At 40.1% G+C, this 12,465-nt stretch overlaps 2 protein-coding genes across 6 annotated transcripts; one reads left to right on the forward strand and one right to left on the reverse strand.

Moving 5' to 3' along the window:
• The first annotated feature begins 1,356 nt into the window (after positions 1-1,356).
• On the forward strand, positions 1,357-6,385 carry LOC307023742 (G2/M phase-specific E3 ubiquitin-protein ligase-like). Of its 2 annotated transcripts, none has more exons than XM_079657243.1 (13): positions 1,357-1,431; positions 2,321-2,438; positions 2,572-2,693; positions 2,805-3,114; positions 3,240-3,331; positions 3,731-3,772; positions 4,000-4,067; positions 4,151-4,243; positions 4,350-4,660; positions 4,769-4,947; positions 5,097-5,269; positions 5,402-5,616; positions 5,728-6,385. In XM_079657243.1, exons 1-13 carry the CDS (start codon positions 1,366-1,368, stop codon positions 5,967-5,969), a joined length of 2,031 nt encoding a protein of 676 aa, XP_079513369.1. In that variant the 5' UTR covers positions 1,357-1,365; the 3' UTR covers positions 5,970-6,385. The 2 variants fall into 2 exon arrangements, with proteins under 2 accessions (XP_079513369.1, XP_079513370.1); XM_079657244.1 differs by having other exon boundaries at positions 2,572-2,684.
• A 79-nt stretch (positions 6,386-6,464) lies between these two features.
• LOC307023743 (uncharacterized protein) lies at positions 6,465-10,536 on the reverse strand. Of its 4 annotated transcripts, none has more exons than XM_079657245.1 (5): positions 10,404-10,536; positions 9,634-9,733; positions 8,352-9,093; positions 7,724-7,942; positions 6,465-7,261 (listed from the first exon to the last, which is right to left on the reverse strand). In XM_079657245.1, exons 1-5 carry the CDS (start codon positions 10,467-10,469, stop codon positions 7,045-7,047), a joined length of 1,344 nt encoding a protein of 447 aa, XP_079513371.1. In that variant the 5' UTR covers positions 10,470-10,536; the 3' UTR covers positions 6,465-7,044. The 4 variants fall into 4 exon arrangements, with proteins under 4 accessions (XP_079513371.1, XP_079513372.1, XP_079513374.1 ...); XM_079657246.1 differs by lacking the exon at positions 10,404-10,536 and adding an exon at positions 10,229-10,363; XM_079657248.1 differs by lacking the exon at positions 7,724-7,942.
• Between the last annotated feature and the right edge of the window lie 1,929 nt (positions 10,537-12,465).

Raw genomic sequence — 12,465 nt, forward strand, 5'->3', positions numbered from 1 at the left:
ACTTTTAGAGAAATACATGTAAAAACATGCAAAGGACACACACGCACCCAGTTTGATTGTTTCTTCATCAAATTAACTCAAGCTAAGAAAGAGAACCTAATTTATTCAACTGAATCTCCCAGGAAATTAAGGTGTAGTTGAGGAAAACAAACTACAGAGACCCATCATGCAAAATGCACTTTTTTATGTCTATTATACATAAATATGTGTCAGGGAACTCATGCAGCTTCAGAAAATAACACCCTTTCTCTTTTCCTCCGTACCCAAATTTCTGAAAACGGGGGTACAACGAAGCTGGTCCAGATTTGCGTCCGATATGACGTCAAATCGACGGCGGACCCACGGCCCTATCAGAAACGTTGCTATCAGAAACAATGCCAGACTGTTTTGGACGTAATATGGTCAGTGTTTACATTAGCATCGCTAACACATATAGCTAACCTGTACTGGAGAGCATGTGTGTGAAGAAGCAGGAAATAAAAAGGAACTCACCTTGTGGCAACCGGCAAGAGAGAAAGCCTTTGAGCTGATACTGTTTCAGAAATTATCCTTGATCTAATAATCCTTGCGTTTCATCACCGCAGCATTTTAGACAGTATCTGCCAGGTCCCGCACGAGGCGGCATAGCCGCCGCCCCCTCTTCTTTTTTTTTTGCCTTTATTTATACAGGTGAAAATCTCATTGAGACACAGGGTCTCATTCTCAAGAGAGACCTGTTTATACCCAGAATCAGCACTTTTGTAACAGGAAGAGAAATAGAGGGATATGAGGCATGGCTAGAATGGGTGATCTGTTTGGTTTTTTGACCAAAACACTTCATAGACATGTTTTTTATATTTCTTTATATATCTGAGACCTATGCTATTGCCTAAAAATAGCATGATAGGTGACCTTTAAAAGAGTGCCTCGCTAATTGCAGTCCGAAAACATTATCAAATTCAGTCAGGGATATCATCTTTTATTAAAGGTGACCTATCATGCAAAATGCACTTTTGTACGTCTTTTATACATGAATATGTGTCCCCGGTGTTCCAGGGAACTCACCAAGTGTCAGAAAACACAACCCTCTCTATTTTCCTCCATACCCAAATCTCTAAAAAAGGGGCTGCAACGGATCTGATACAGACTGATTTGAACACTTCTGTGACGTCACAGAAGTGGCGCTACGTACGGTGGCCCTGAGAGGCCAGGGTGCTGCAAATAAAAGAACGCTGCAAATAAAAAAACCGCTGCAAATAAAAAAAACGCTGCAAATAAAAAACGCCGCGATGCAAATAAAAAAGCCACAACGGAAGTGAATTACCGGGGACTATTATTGCTGATGCACATACGACGGAAGTTAATTACCGGGGACTATTATTGCTGATGCACATGCGTTTTTTTATGCGAGAGAAGAAGAAGGCTGGGGGATCTCCGGGAAACATCTCATGGGTAAGTTTATAATGTTAAAGTTACACAGGATGTAGATAATATCTGTCGCTGCCGTATTTATGACTTTAAATGACGTTATTTTGTGTGTGGGAGCAGATTATGTGTGTAGTGTATAATGTTAGTAGAACATAGCTTTGATCAAAACTGCAGAAAGCTATTTTCAAGTTGTTTGCTTGTCTGTAAAAACTGTTTGATTCTGCTCGATTTATCCGTGCAGCTTGAACCGTTTTAAATCTAGACCACACACACACACACACACACACACACACACACACACACACACACACACACACACACACACACACACACTCACAGTATTCTTGCGTGTTTAACTGCCTGAAACTTGTCTTGCCCTTGTCAGTGGGGAGTGTCGTGATTAAGACACACTTGCAATCCATTTTGGGAGATTCCTTGTATTAAGCCAGCGTTGAAAGTAGTACTGATTAGTCTTTCCAAATGTGTTAGTGTTATTTAAAAACTAGTGCAGTGCCCGTTCGGGGCATGGCCGTTCAAAGCTTGTGCCTGTACTAAGCGGACCGATTGTTTGGCTCCCATAATTGCTGCTTGCAATGTTGTCCGGGGGGCGTACCCGATCGGAGCGCGTAGATTCGTCAAAAATAAAGGTTTAGAAAAATGAATCCCAAAAAATTCTAAATGAAGGATGCAAATCATCATGCAATCCGCAAGCCATATCCGAAAGCTTAGGTCGATCTGACAAACAGTCAGAGAGATATGCGAGCCACAGACACACACACAGACACACACACACACACACACACACACGGACATTTCTTGCTTTATATATAGATAGATAGATAGATAGATAGAAAGATGTTCATGCAATTGAAGCGCAAAGCAACCTAATGATACTTTATTTGTTTTCTTGCAGGTCATAATGTATTGTCCTTTTTGTGGACAGCAGCAGGACTCTAAATCAGCCTTTTGCTGTTCATGTGGCAAGGACCTCAAATTCCTGTGTGATGTTGATAAAACAGGCACAAGTGGAGGTAATTTTTATTTTTTTATTTTTGAATTAGGCTTAGGCAATGTACACTCTATATCTTATGAGTATGGGTGAGAACACTGTATGTCTCTCTGTTCTTTGTCATTGACGATTGATTGGACTCTTATTTCAAGCAGAGGCTACAGGAAAAAGCACACTGGAGTTATTCCGGACTTTCCGGAGTGTAAAAGAGAAGGAGAGACGAGCAGGTTTTAAGAAAAAAAAAACACCATCAAAAGACAACCTGAAGGTTGTGAAGGTACATTTTTTTGCTGAGATAGACTAATAATTTGCCGACAGTCCATTCTGTCATGTATTTATAGTGTCACTGAACTAGTTAACAGTCGCCTATTTCGTTGTTTCTCTGTAGATTTCAGTAGGCCTTATGAGGCTGAAAGATGGTGTACTGAAGACTGTAAGAGGAACAGTACTTCCCCTTTTGATGCGACCAGAGTCGGATGCGGACGAATTGCAGAGAGCTGCTGAGCAAAAAATGAAGACCTTCGACAGAAATTTACATGGTGGTCCCTACGTACTGCTCTACCCTGACGGTACAAAGATAACTAATATACCAGGAACAGAAGTACCCTTCACTCTAAACGAGTACAAAGAGGTAGTGGGGAAGGCCTACCAACGTATCACACTGTACATTTGTACAGCTGAAGATTTCTTTACATCTTGTAAGTAATTGTGAAATTAATTACCAACCAAGAAGAGCTTTTTAAATTGATTTGTTTGTCAAGGAAAGCACTCTGTTGTTCTGAGTAGTCTAAAATCCTCTTATACCTGTTCTTGTATTTCACAGCTCAGGAAACCAGCTCTGAATCCAACTCATCGGATTCAGAGGTGATCATCATGAGTCCAACTTCTGCAGAATTCAATGCAGCTGATACATTAGTGAGTACTACATTTGTTGTATCTTAGATCGCTTATATTGTAAATTCTATCTGGAAGTGAAAATGTTTCTAGATTTCACATAGACGGCATATTTTTACGATGAAACATGTCCCAAAATAGCATTTTAAATTGCGGTAAATGTTGCAGCGTCCTGGCCTACACATATTTTACAAACTTAAGAAAACAACTTTATTTAGTGCAGATCCCTGCAAAATCACACCATAATAATGTGTATGTTTTTCACTGAAAGTAATAATGTAAGAAGGATCATTCCCCCTGGCGCAAATCACATACACTTTCTGTTAGAATAATAGAATTCAATATTTATGTTCAAATGTGTTAAGCTCTAGTTCTGTCAAATTTGAAGTGTCACACTGATATATTGTCTTTTACTTCCAGGTATGGGAACCTGCAGAGTCAGGCAGTGATTCAGCAGCTCCGGTAATTGTGGCTCCAAAACATTGTCTTTTGTTCACATTTAGCCTTGTCTGGAAATATTGTCACACAATTAATGTCTTAAACTACATGAAATAACGTGTCACACTGACCCAGAGATCCACGTTTGTGTACATTAGAATAGTCTTTTCTTTCTAAATCAGCCCTCAGATAGCCATGATTTAAAATACTTCAACTTACCTGTCCTATCCCTGTTATGGTTTGTGATTCAGGTCTTATTTTCTGACTCACAAGAGGGCCCAGGAACATCAGGAGGTGTGCTGGAAACTGCGTGCTATAGGTATTATACTTTCCTTTCTACAATTCAAGTATGTTTTATATGAAAACATCAACAATGTAAACTTGTGTATGTCAATTTCTCAGCAAATATACTCAGCTGTATGCGCCCATTGTAATAGAGGATAAGGATGACTCAGACAGTGTTGAGTGCAGTCATGACATTCCAGAGGATACAAAGTAAGAGAAAAGTTACCCTTACTTCAACTGTGGTTGTTATTTTTCCTGATCAAAAATGTGTGCTATGGTGTACCATTTAACATGGTCATAATTTATCTGATGACAGGGTGGACCAGCAATCACTTTCTGAGATAACTGCAAACCTGGCCCTAGAGATTGACCATCGAGCTGTCAGCAGATTTAACATCTGTCGCTCGAACATCTGGGATGGAGCAGTCAGAGGATTCAAAAGGGCAACATTCTCAGAAAAGAAAGACATCCTGGTGAAATTCTCTGACGATGAAGGGAGGTTTGAGGAAGGTCTCGATACAGGTGGCCCCAAGAGAGAATTCCTCTCCCTTCTCATGAAAGAGCTGAACAAACGGCCCATATTTGATGGACCTGTGGAGAGCCGCTACCTGGTCTACAATTCAACAGGTTCTGTTTTGTGTATAATGTTTTAAAAGAACCCATATTTCAACCTTGCAGTGTTTTCAAATATAGAAACTGATTTAATATTTCTTTATTCTGCATTATCTTGGACAGCTATCAGAGAGGATGAGTATTATTTAGCAGGGAAGATGATTGCTGTGTCCATTGTGCATGGTGGACCAGGTCCTAATTTTCTGTCAGAGGATCTGGTCAGCTACATCTCAGGGCAGAGCAGTTTCAAGGCATCTGTCGGAGACATTACAGATGAGGAGATAGGGAAAGTCCTACAAGAGGTATGAGAAGGGTGTGAAATTCTAGAATAGGTAAAGAGAGAGTTTTGTCCACTTAAACCATTCTTTCAAGATATACTTCTGGCATTACCATTTTTTATAATTACGTGTCATATTTGAAATGTGTGGGACTCTGTTATCTCTTCTTTTAGATTCAGAATTCACCCTCAGTGGAGATCCTTCAGGACTTGATGATACGGAACAGTGCCATGTTGCAGACTGCTGGGTGCTTCAGACATGTCAGGTCATGTGAAGAAAAAAAAATGATAGTAGAGGATTACCTGAAGTGGTACATAATCCACAGGAACAACACTGCAATCGAAAGGTAGGTTTTTGTATTTCATTGTTATTGCTAAAATAATTATGAAAAACGTGTTGCTGTTGTCCAATTTTCTTGCTTACTTACTTCTACATGATGCACATGTATCTTTGCATGCATCTTTTAATTGTATTTTAGATTCAAGGCTGGACTTGAAAGTTTGCAGTTTCTGACAGCTCTGCAGCAGCATCCGACGGTCCTGACCCCTGCTCTCTGTCATTCCGATGTGAAGCTGTCTGCTGCAGAGATGGAAAATCTGTTCCAGCCTGAATTTAGTCAACAGGGAAGCAACAGAAGGGCTCAGGAAGAGAAAGCTATGAGTTACTGGGCAGATTATCTTCTCGATTGTGAAGGTTAGTCAATTTGCTCTTGTCTGATTTTTATACACACAGATTATAAAGAGTTCCGGTGTTGATGTAGATAGTATTTACTGTCAATTGATTCCAATGTTCTCTACTTTTTAGAAAATGACAGCTCAGTGACCTTGGAGGAGGTGTTAATGTTCGCTACAGGTGTGCCATGTGTGCCTCCTGCTGGTATGAGTCCTCTGCCACGCCTTCAGTTCCTATGTTCTACAACGTCAACATTCCCAATGGCAAATACCTGTGCCAACATTTTAAAGCTTCCTCTTTTGGACACTTATGGTGCCTTCAAAGCCAACATGAACTTTGGCATTAATAATTCCCCCGGCTTTGGGTGCCTTTAAACAATTAAATAACTTGTGGTAAAAGTTAATGTTCCCACACACAGTAGCTACACAGTCCGTTGTTTTAATGTTGCGATCTGTCAGACCAAAATGTTGTGACGTAAGAGAGATGTGAGTATTTTTCATGGCAGATTTGTCCTATTTCATATCTAACATGTGAACAACACCACACATTTGTATTGTATTGTTATTATATTCTCGTTAGGTAGGTAAGGTAGACCGTGGTTAAATCAAGAGTTCAGAACATGTGTTAAGATGTTTTACAAATATTTACATAAACAGTAAATAAAGACTGCAAAAGGCACCTTGTTGTGCAAATGTGCCAATTTTGTTTTGCCCATTTTATCAACATGTTTTTACATGGACTTTGTGAAAGAGTAAAGCTGAATGACTCTTCATTAAATGGTTTAAAAGTGTTTCATTTTAACGTAAGGACTTGTTTTTCTACGTATAGCATATATGTTACACACTCGCTACAAAGATGACACGGCTGTAGCTGGTTCACAAGATTTTATTCTCAGATCCACTGTGAAAACAGAAATAACAGTAGCATATGTGACTGATGCAATGAATGAATGTTATTGTTGATTCATCAATTTGTTATGGGCTGTGTCTGAAATCACTCAATACTCCCTATATAGAATTCCCTATATAAGGAGTAGGGAGTAGTGAATGAGAGTGATTTCGGACACGCCTTGGTCTTTAAAATGTCAGAAAGTGAAGCCTCACAGAGAACAAATTAATCCAGCAAATATTCACATTTTAGAGGCTGGAACCTGCTTATATTCAAAATTAAAATCAATTACCAAAATATTAGGTGTATAATCTTCTGACGATCGACCATTCAACTGATAACACGGATGTAACACTAAACATGTTTTACAAAATACATGAATATGCTGTATGTTTATTTAAACAAAGAAAGGTTTCAGTCTAATGACTTATGCAAAGATACAAGCTGAATATTTCACTGGACTTATCTACTCAGAATTGCAGCATTCTAAATAATATTCAACCTACATTGGAAACTTGTACACACAAAAAAGGTTCTGGGGGGCTGGTGGGGCAATGTATTCTACACTCCAGACATGTTTTTCATGGAAATGTAATTCTGAACAGCAGCTGTCCAGTTCACTGGTGGAGCCAACCCACTCCGTCTTTGCAAGTCCACAAAATGCATCTCCAGATTCTCATCACCACACAAATTGTACTGGGATGATGCTTGCATGATGCCATCAAAGTGGTGTAGGGCTTCCCAGGACACTGGAAATCCACACTCCCTTCCGCCAAACCTATGACCAGTCATAAATTGAAACATGAGTCAAGTGATTACAAATGGATCATTTAACCCCCCAAACATGCTAGATAAGCATTATAACTAAAACTCCATTGAGTCAATTCTTCGTTAATTAAATCCTAAACAAAGAGCTTTGACTTGAGAAATTAATCTCAGGTTGACAGCAGCTCTTTCAGTCAAATATGGTCATTCTACTCACTTTCTAACACAAGGTACTTTTTGGAATTGAGTAAGATAAATCGACAGAATAGCTTTGGATATCTTCTGATTTAGGTTTTGTGTTGGAATCCATTTTTAGTCGTTTAAGACTTGAAATCATTTTGAAATAATGAGTTTTCAGACTAAATGAATCACGTTATTTATCAAGTGACAAACTTGTCATATTGGGCTGATACACCAAATTATATGAAGTCAGATATATTTTAAAGTAATATTACCAAACAATTTGAATACAAACCTGTGAGGCAGGTGGTACATGGCATCAGGTTTACCTGATGGACACTGAGACAGGCGAACAGGTCTGATGGTGTGGTTGTTCCACAGCTGTCTATACTCATCGAGGTCTTTTTGGAAGATGCCCAAAAACACATATCGCAGCAGACACTTGTGCTCATGGCTCCCATTGAAGAGGTGCCTCTCTCTAAGGTCACTGAAGAGCTCGATCCAGAACTGAGTCCTAATGGTGGAATTCAAAACTTTTGTATTTCATGAAAAAAAGACAACTTCAAGTAAAAAGTCACAATATTTCTAGAGATGATGAACATTTCTTGGTGCGCTCCTACATTATTTCATTTGGGAGCACATAAACTCCCTTGGGAAAATGTTAGTGTACAGCTCTAATGTAATTTCACAATTTTTTTCATCCAGATAGATTTAAAGTATTTGGGCACCTCTGTAACTAACACACACACACACACACACACACACACACACACACACACACACACACACACACACACACACACACACACACACACACACACACACACACACACACACACACACACACACACACACACACACACACACACACACACACACACACACACACACACACACACACACACGACCTTAAAAGGCTATACCTTTGCTTTCTGAAGAAAGACCACCAACTCTCGATGCGCTGGTTTGCAGTTGAGGTACCATACATGTGACTGAGGGCTCCTGCAAAATCATCTGTGTGTTGAGATCGTAATGTGCAGTTAATGGCTGCCATAGTGCCGTTTTCAGTTCCACAGTCAGTGCGAAGGCGGGCTGGAAGTAGTCCAAACTCCGATACACACTGCAGGTAGTACTGCGCAATGATGCCCGGATCGTTGTTAGTGCTGCCACTCCTGAGCCACATAACTTTCCTTGAAAAGCCGTCGATGCAGCCACTGATGGCAATACCAAAGGGTTTAAGTTTATCATATCCATCAGCGTGCCACACTTGGTTTGGTCCTGCTGTGACGTATCCCCTTCGGACAAACCTTCGCCTGGAACGAAGTTGAACACCAGATGGATCTAGTCTGGAAATCGTCTGTCTAACATCCTCCCTTTTTACTGTCAGGTGATACTTTTGTTGCAATGTCTGCCACATAGCTCTGTAACCCAACAGCCGACCCGAGCCTCTCAGTTCATGTGCAACAGTTTGGTGTACAGTGCCAATGGGAGTGTAGTCTGTCCTTCTTGTTAAGCCAGCGTTCTGTAGCCTCCTCTTTAAGGTCCTCAGACTAAGAAAAATGTTGTGTCTTTTTTCTAGAAAATCAAGTATCACTTCATAAGCGTGTCCCTCCGTGAAGTACTTGTGGATGAGGCCTGCCTTGATTCCTTCATTAGATGCTGTGACTGAAGGGAAAAGACAACAGTGTCATTAGGAATGAAACTTAATAACAAAAAACCTATTAAGAAAAAAATGAAAATGTATCAGTAATGAGGAAAATACCTGAAATGTTTGATGCATAAGTGTATGTTTTCAGTATGTTCAATGCGTGAACAATTCCAGACATGAGGAGCAAAAAAGAAGAGAAATAAACAGGCAAAGGACAACATATTGGGATACTTACATAATTGGTAAGGATAAAAATACATATCAATCTAGAGGTAGCAAACAAAAAGGTACCCTTTTAATGCCTGTATTTGTGCATAAACGCATCAGAAGGCTCAACCCTCAGCACATGAAGGAGCACATAATTGGTCAACTTTGGTATTTCACCTGATTTCTTTACTTGTTGGCATTTTTTTTTATCAGTAGTTCTAAATCATGTTGAAATTGCCATGACTTACAATAATATGTGTATAGCATATATTAAAATGGCAACAAATCATATACAAATAAGACATTATCACTGTACTGGTGAAATTCTTGACTTTTAAGGAGAAGCTTACCATCTTCGAGAAAGGGAGCCAAACATTCAATGTTGCTGCCACAGGAGCCGCAAAACCTCCCAAAACACCCAGCAGTCCCACAATATGGACAATACATTGCCTGTGGAAAAAGAGCAATGTGAATGTTATTCATTTGCAATTAAGCAACAGCTACTTGGTAAGCTATTGCAGCAGGTAATGTTACCTGCAAACAGCTGACACTAATTTAACAGCAGATATCAGCTGCAATCACTTAATATCTGAACCATGCATCTACAATGTCAAAATACATTAAAAAAAAAAAAAAGATTTAAAGCCAGTACACTTCTCAAAGGAAGCACGTCTTGGATAGGATAGAGACCCTTCTCTATCTCTAAGCAGGATAAGAGACCCTCATTTATCTCTAGACAGGCACATTTAGATGACATGTTGATGGAGTCAAGATTGACTACAGGATGTTAGTGAAGATCTGTACTTGTATGTATTCAATATAGGGCTGGGTAACGATTATAACGCGTTAACTTGCCCAGCCCTAATTCAGTAAAAGTTGTTCCTTCAGAGCATGTTGAGGAGAGGACCCGAGCTCGTCTGTTGAATAAAGGCATATTCAACTTACTTTGTGTGTCTTAGCATCATCTTTAAGTCCCGGTCGGCTCAGATCCGTTTGTTTAGAAAACAGCTAACGTTAGCAGATAAAAGTAGCTATGTTCTACTAACATTATACACTACACACATAATCTGCTCCCACACACAAAATAACGTCATTTAAAGTCTTAACATTATAAACTTACCCATGAGATGTTTCCCGGAGATCCCCCAGCCTTCTTCTTCTCTCGCATAAAAAAACGCATGTGCATCAGCAATAATAGTCCCCGGTAATTAACTTCCGTCGTATGTGCATCAGCAATAATAGTCCCCGGTAATTCACTTCCGTTGTGGCTTTTTTATTTGCATCGCGGCGTTTTTTATTTGCAGCGTTTTTTTTATTTGCAGCGTTCTTTTATTTGCAGCACCCTGGCCTCTCAGGGCCACCGTAGCTACGGCTATTTGGCCAACTCCACCAATAAGGAGGAGACAGCCACGAACATTGCCGTTCGAAAGCGCTGGAGACGCTGTAGTACATATACCAGGCCTGTAGATGGTGCTGTTCTCACAGAATCAGCCCATGCAAAGACAGTGTTAAATTGAGCGAAATGAGGAATGGCTAAAATGCATGATCTGTTTGGTATTTTGAAAAATAAAAAGTATAAATATGCCTTATATACTGTAGGTATGGTCCTACCCTATATTATTCAAATATAGCATGATAGGTCCACTTTAATATAAATAATATGTAATTATCTGGTGCCTACATTACCCACAATGCAACTTAACAAAAACAGTTCTGTCAAAGCCATTGTTTACTTCCGTAACATAATGACATCACTATGGAACTCTCGAGCCCCTATTGGCTAGCGCTCCAACACATGATAGGTGATCTCTAAGAGGTTGACTAATCACAACAGAGCTGCCCTGCTCACCAATCAGAGCAGACTGTGCTCTGGTTTCAGACAGAGGGTGAAAAGAGGTGCTGCAGCACAGGCAGTATGAGCAAAGTAGTGTTTTGCCAAACAAGTAACTTAAAGCTCACCTATTATGCAATATTTGAACAATATATTATAGGGCCATATCTATACAAAACATGTCTCTTAAGTGTTTTGCTCAAAATACCAAACAGATCACCCATTGTAGCCTGCCTCATACCCCTCTATTTCAGCCCTGTTACTAAAGTGCTGATTCTGGGTCTGGCCCTTTAAATGTAAGCCGAGCTGCTGCTGGCCACACCCCTTTGGAGCTGCTGGCCACACCCCTTTGGAGCTGCTGGTCACACCCCTTTGGAGCTTCCGCATGCAAGTGGTGAGCTCTGTGAAGAGTAGAGTGTTTCCAGGAGTTCAACGTAAAGCCAGCCCACATTTCAGTAATGTCGTCATGACCGCAGCAAATCTGGATCAGCTCCGTTGTACCTCCATTTTCAGAGATGTGGGCAAGGAGGAAAAGAGACAAGGTTGTAGCATTCACATGCATTTTCAGCAGGAAATGCATTTTCTAGTAGTAGTGTCACTCCTGTGACATGTTTCCATGCTTTAAAGGTCACCTTTTAAGCCCCTGTCACACTGTCCCGAAATTGACACCCGATGGACACACGATTAAGGAAATGTTCAAATTCGGCTCTGATCGTAACAACATCGGGCCATTCGTGAGGGCATCTTAAGCCATCGTATGAACAACATCTTTGGCATCACAAAGCATTGCCGAAGGACCGTGAAGGTTCATTTTCGTGTTGACTTTGTGTGTCCATTTTGCCCTTCGTAAGGCATTCATGAGGGAATCTTAAGCCATCGTATGCCAGCTGGTGGAGTTTCTCAGGCTCCGGCAGCAACTTCGTGAGCGGTGGCAAAATCTTTGGCATGCCAAAGATTTGGCCCGAATGGCCCGATGTTGCTATGATCAGAGCCGAATTTGAACATTTCCTTTATCGTGTGTCCATCTGGTTGTTTTATTGCACAACAAAATCATGTAAACATATTATGTAAATAACCCAATTGTGTTCTGTGAAACTAAAAAGGATATTGTATATTATTTTGAAGGCGAGGAAGTTGTTGTTGCTATGGAAACAACATGACGGAGAAAACTTAATATCTTCTATATATAAAGACGAAGAAAGTAAAGAAGAAAGTCGGAAAATATCAGTACAGTATCATAATACTTTAACATAATTGTTTGTGTTACTTTCGTTGCAGTTGTATGTCTTAAATGTAATGTAAATGTTGCCTTTGCGTGTGGTTCGGGGCCATCTTCATGCAAAATTCACAA

The sequence above is a fragment of the Notothenia rossii genome (genome assembly GCF_949606895.1).
Source record: "Notothenia rossii genome assembly, chromosome: 11".
NCBI lineage: Eukaryota > Metazoa > Chordata > Actinopteri > Perciformes > Nototheniidae > Notothenia > Notothenia rossii.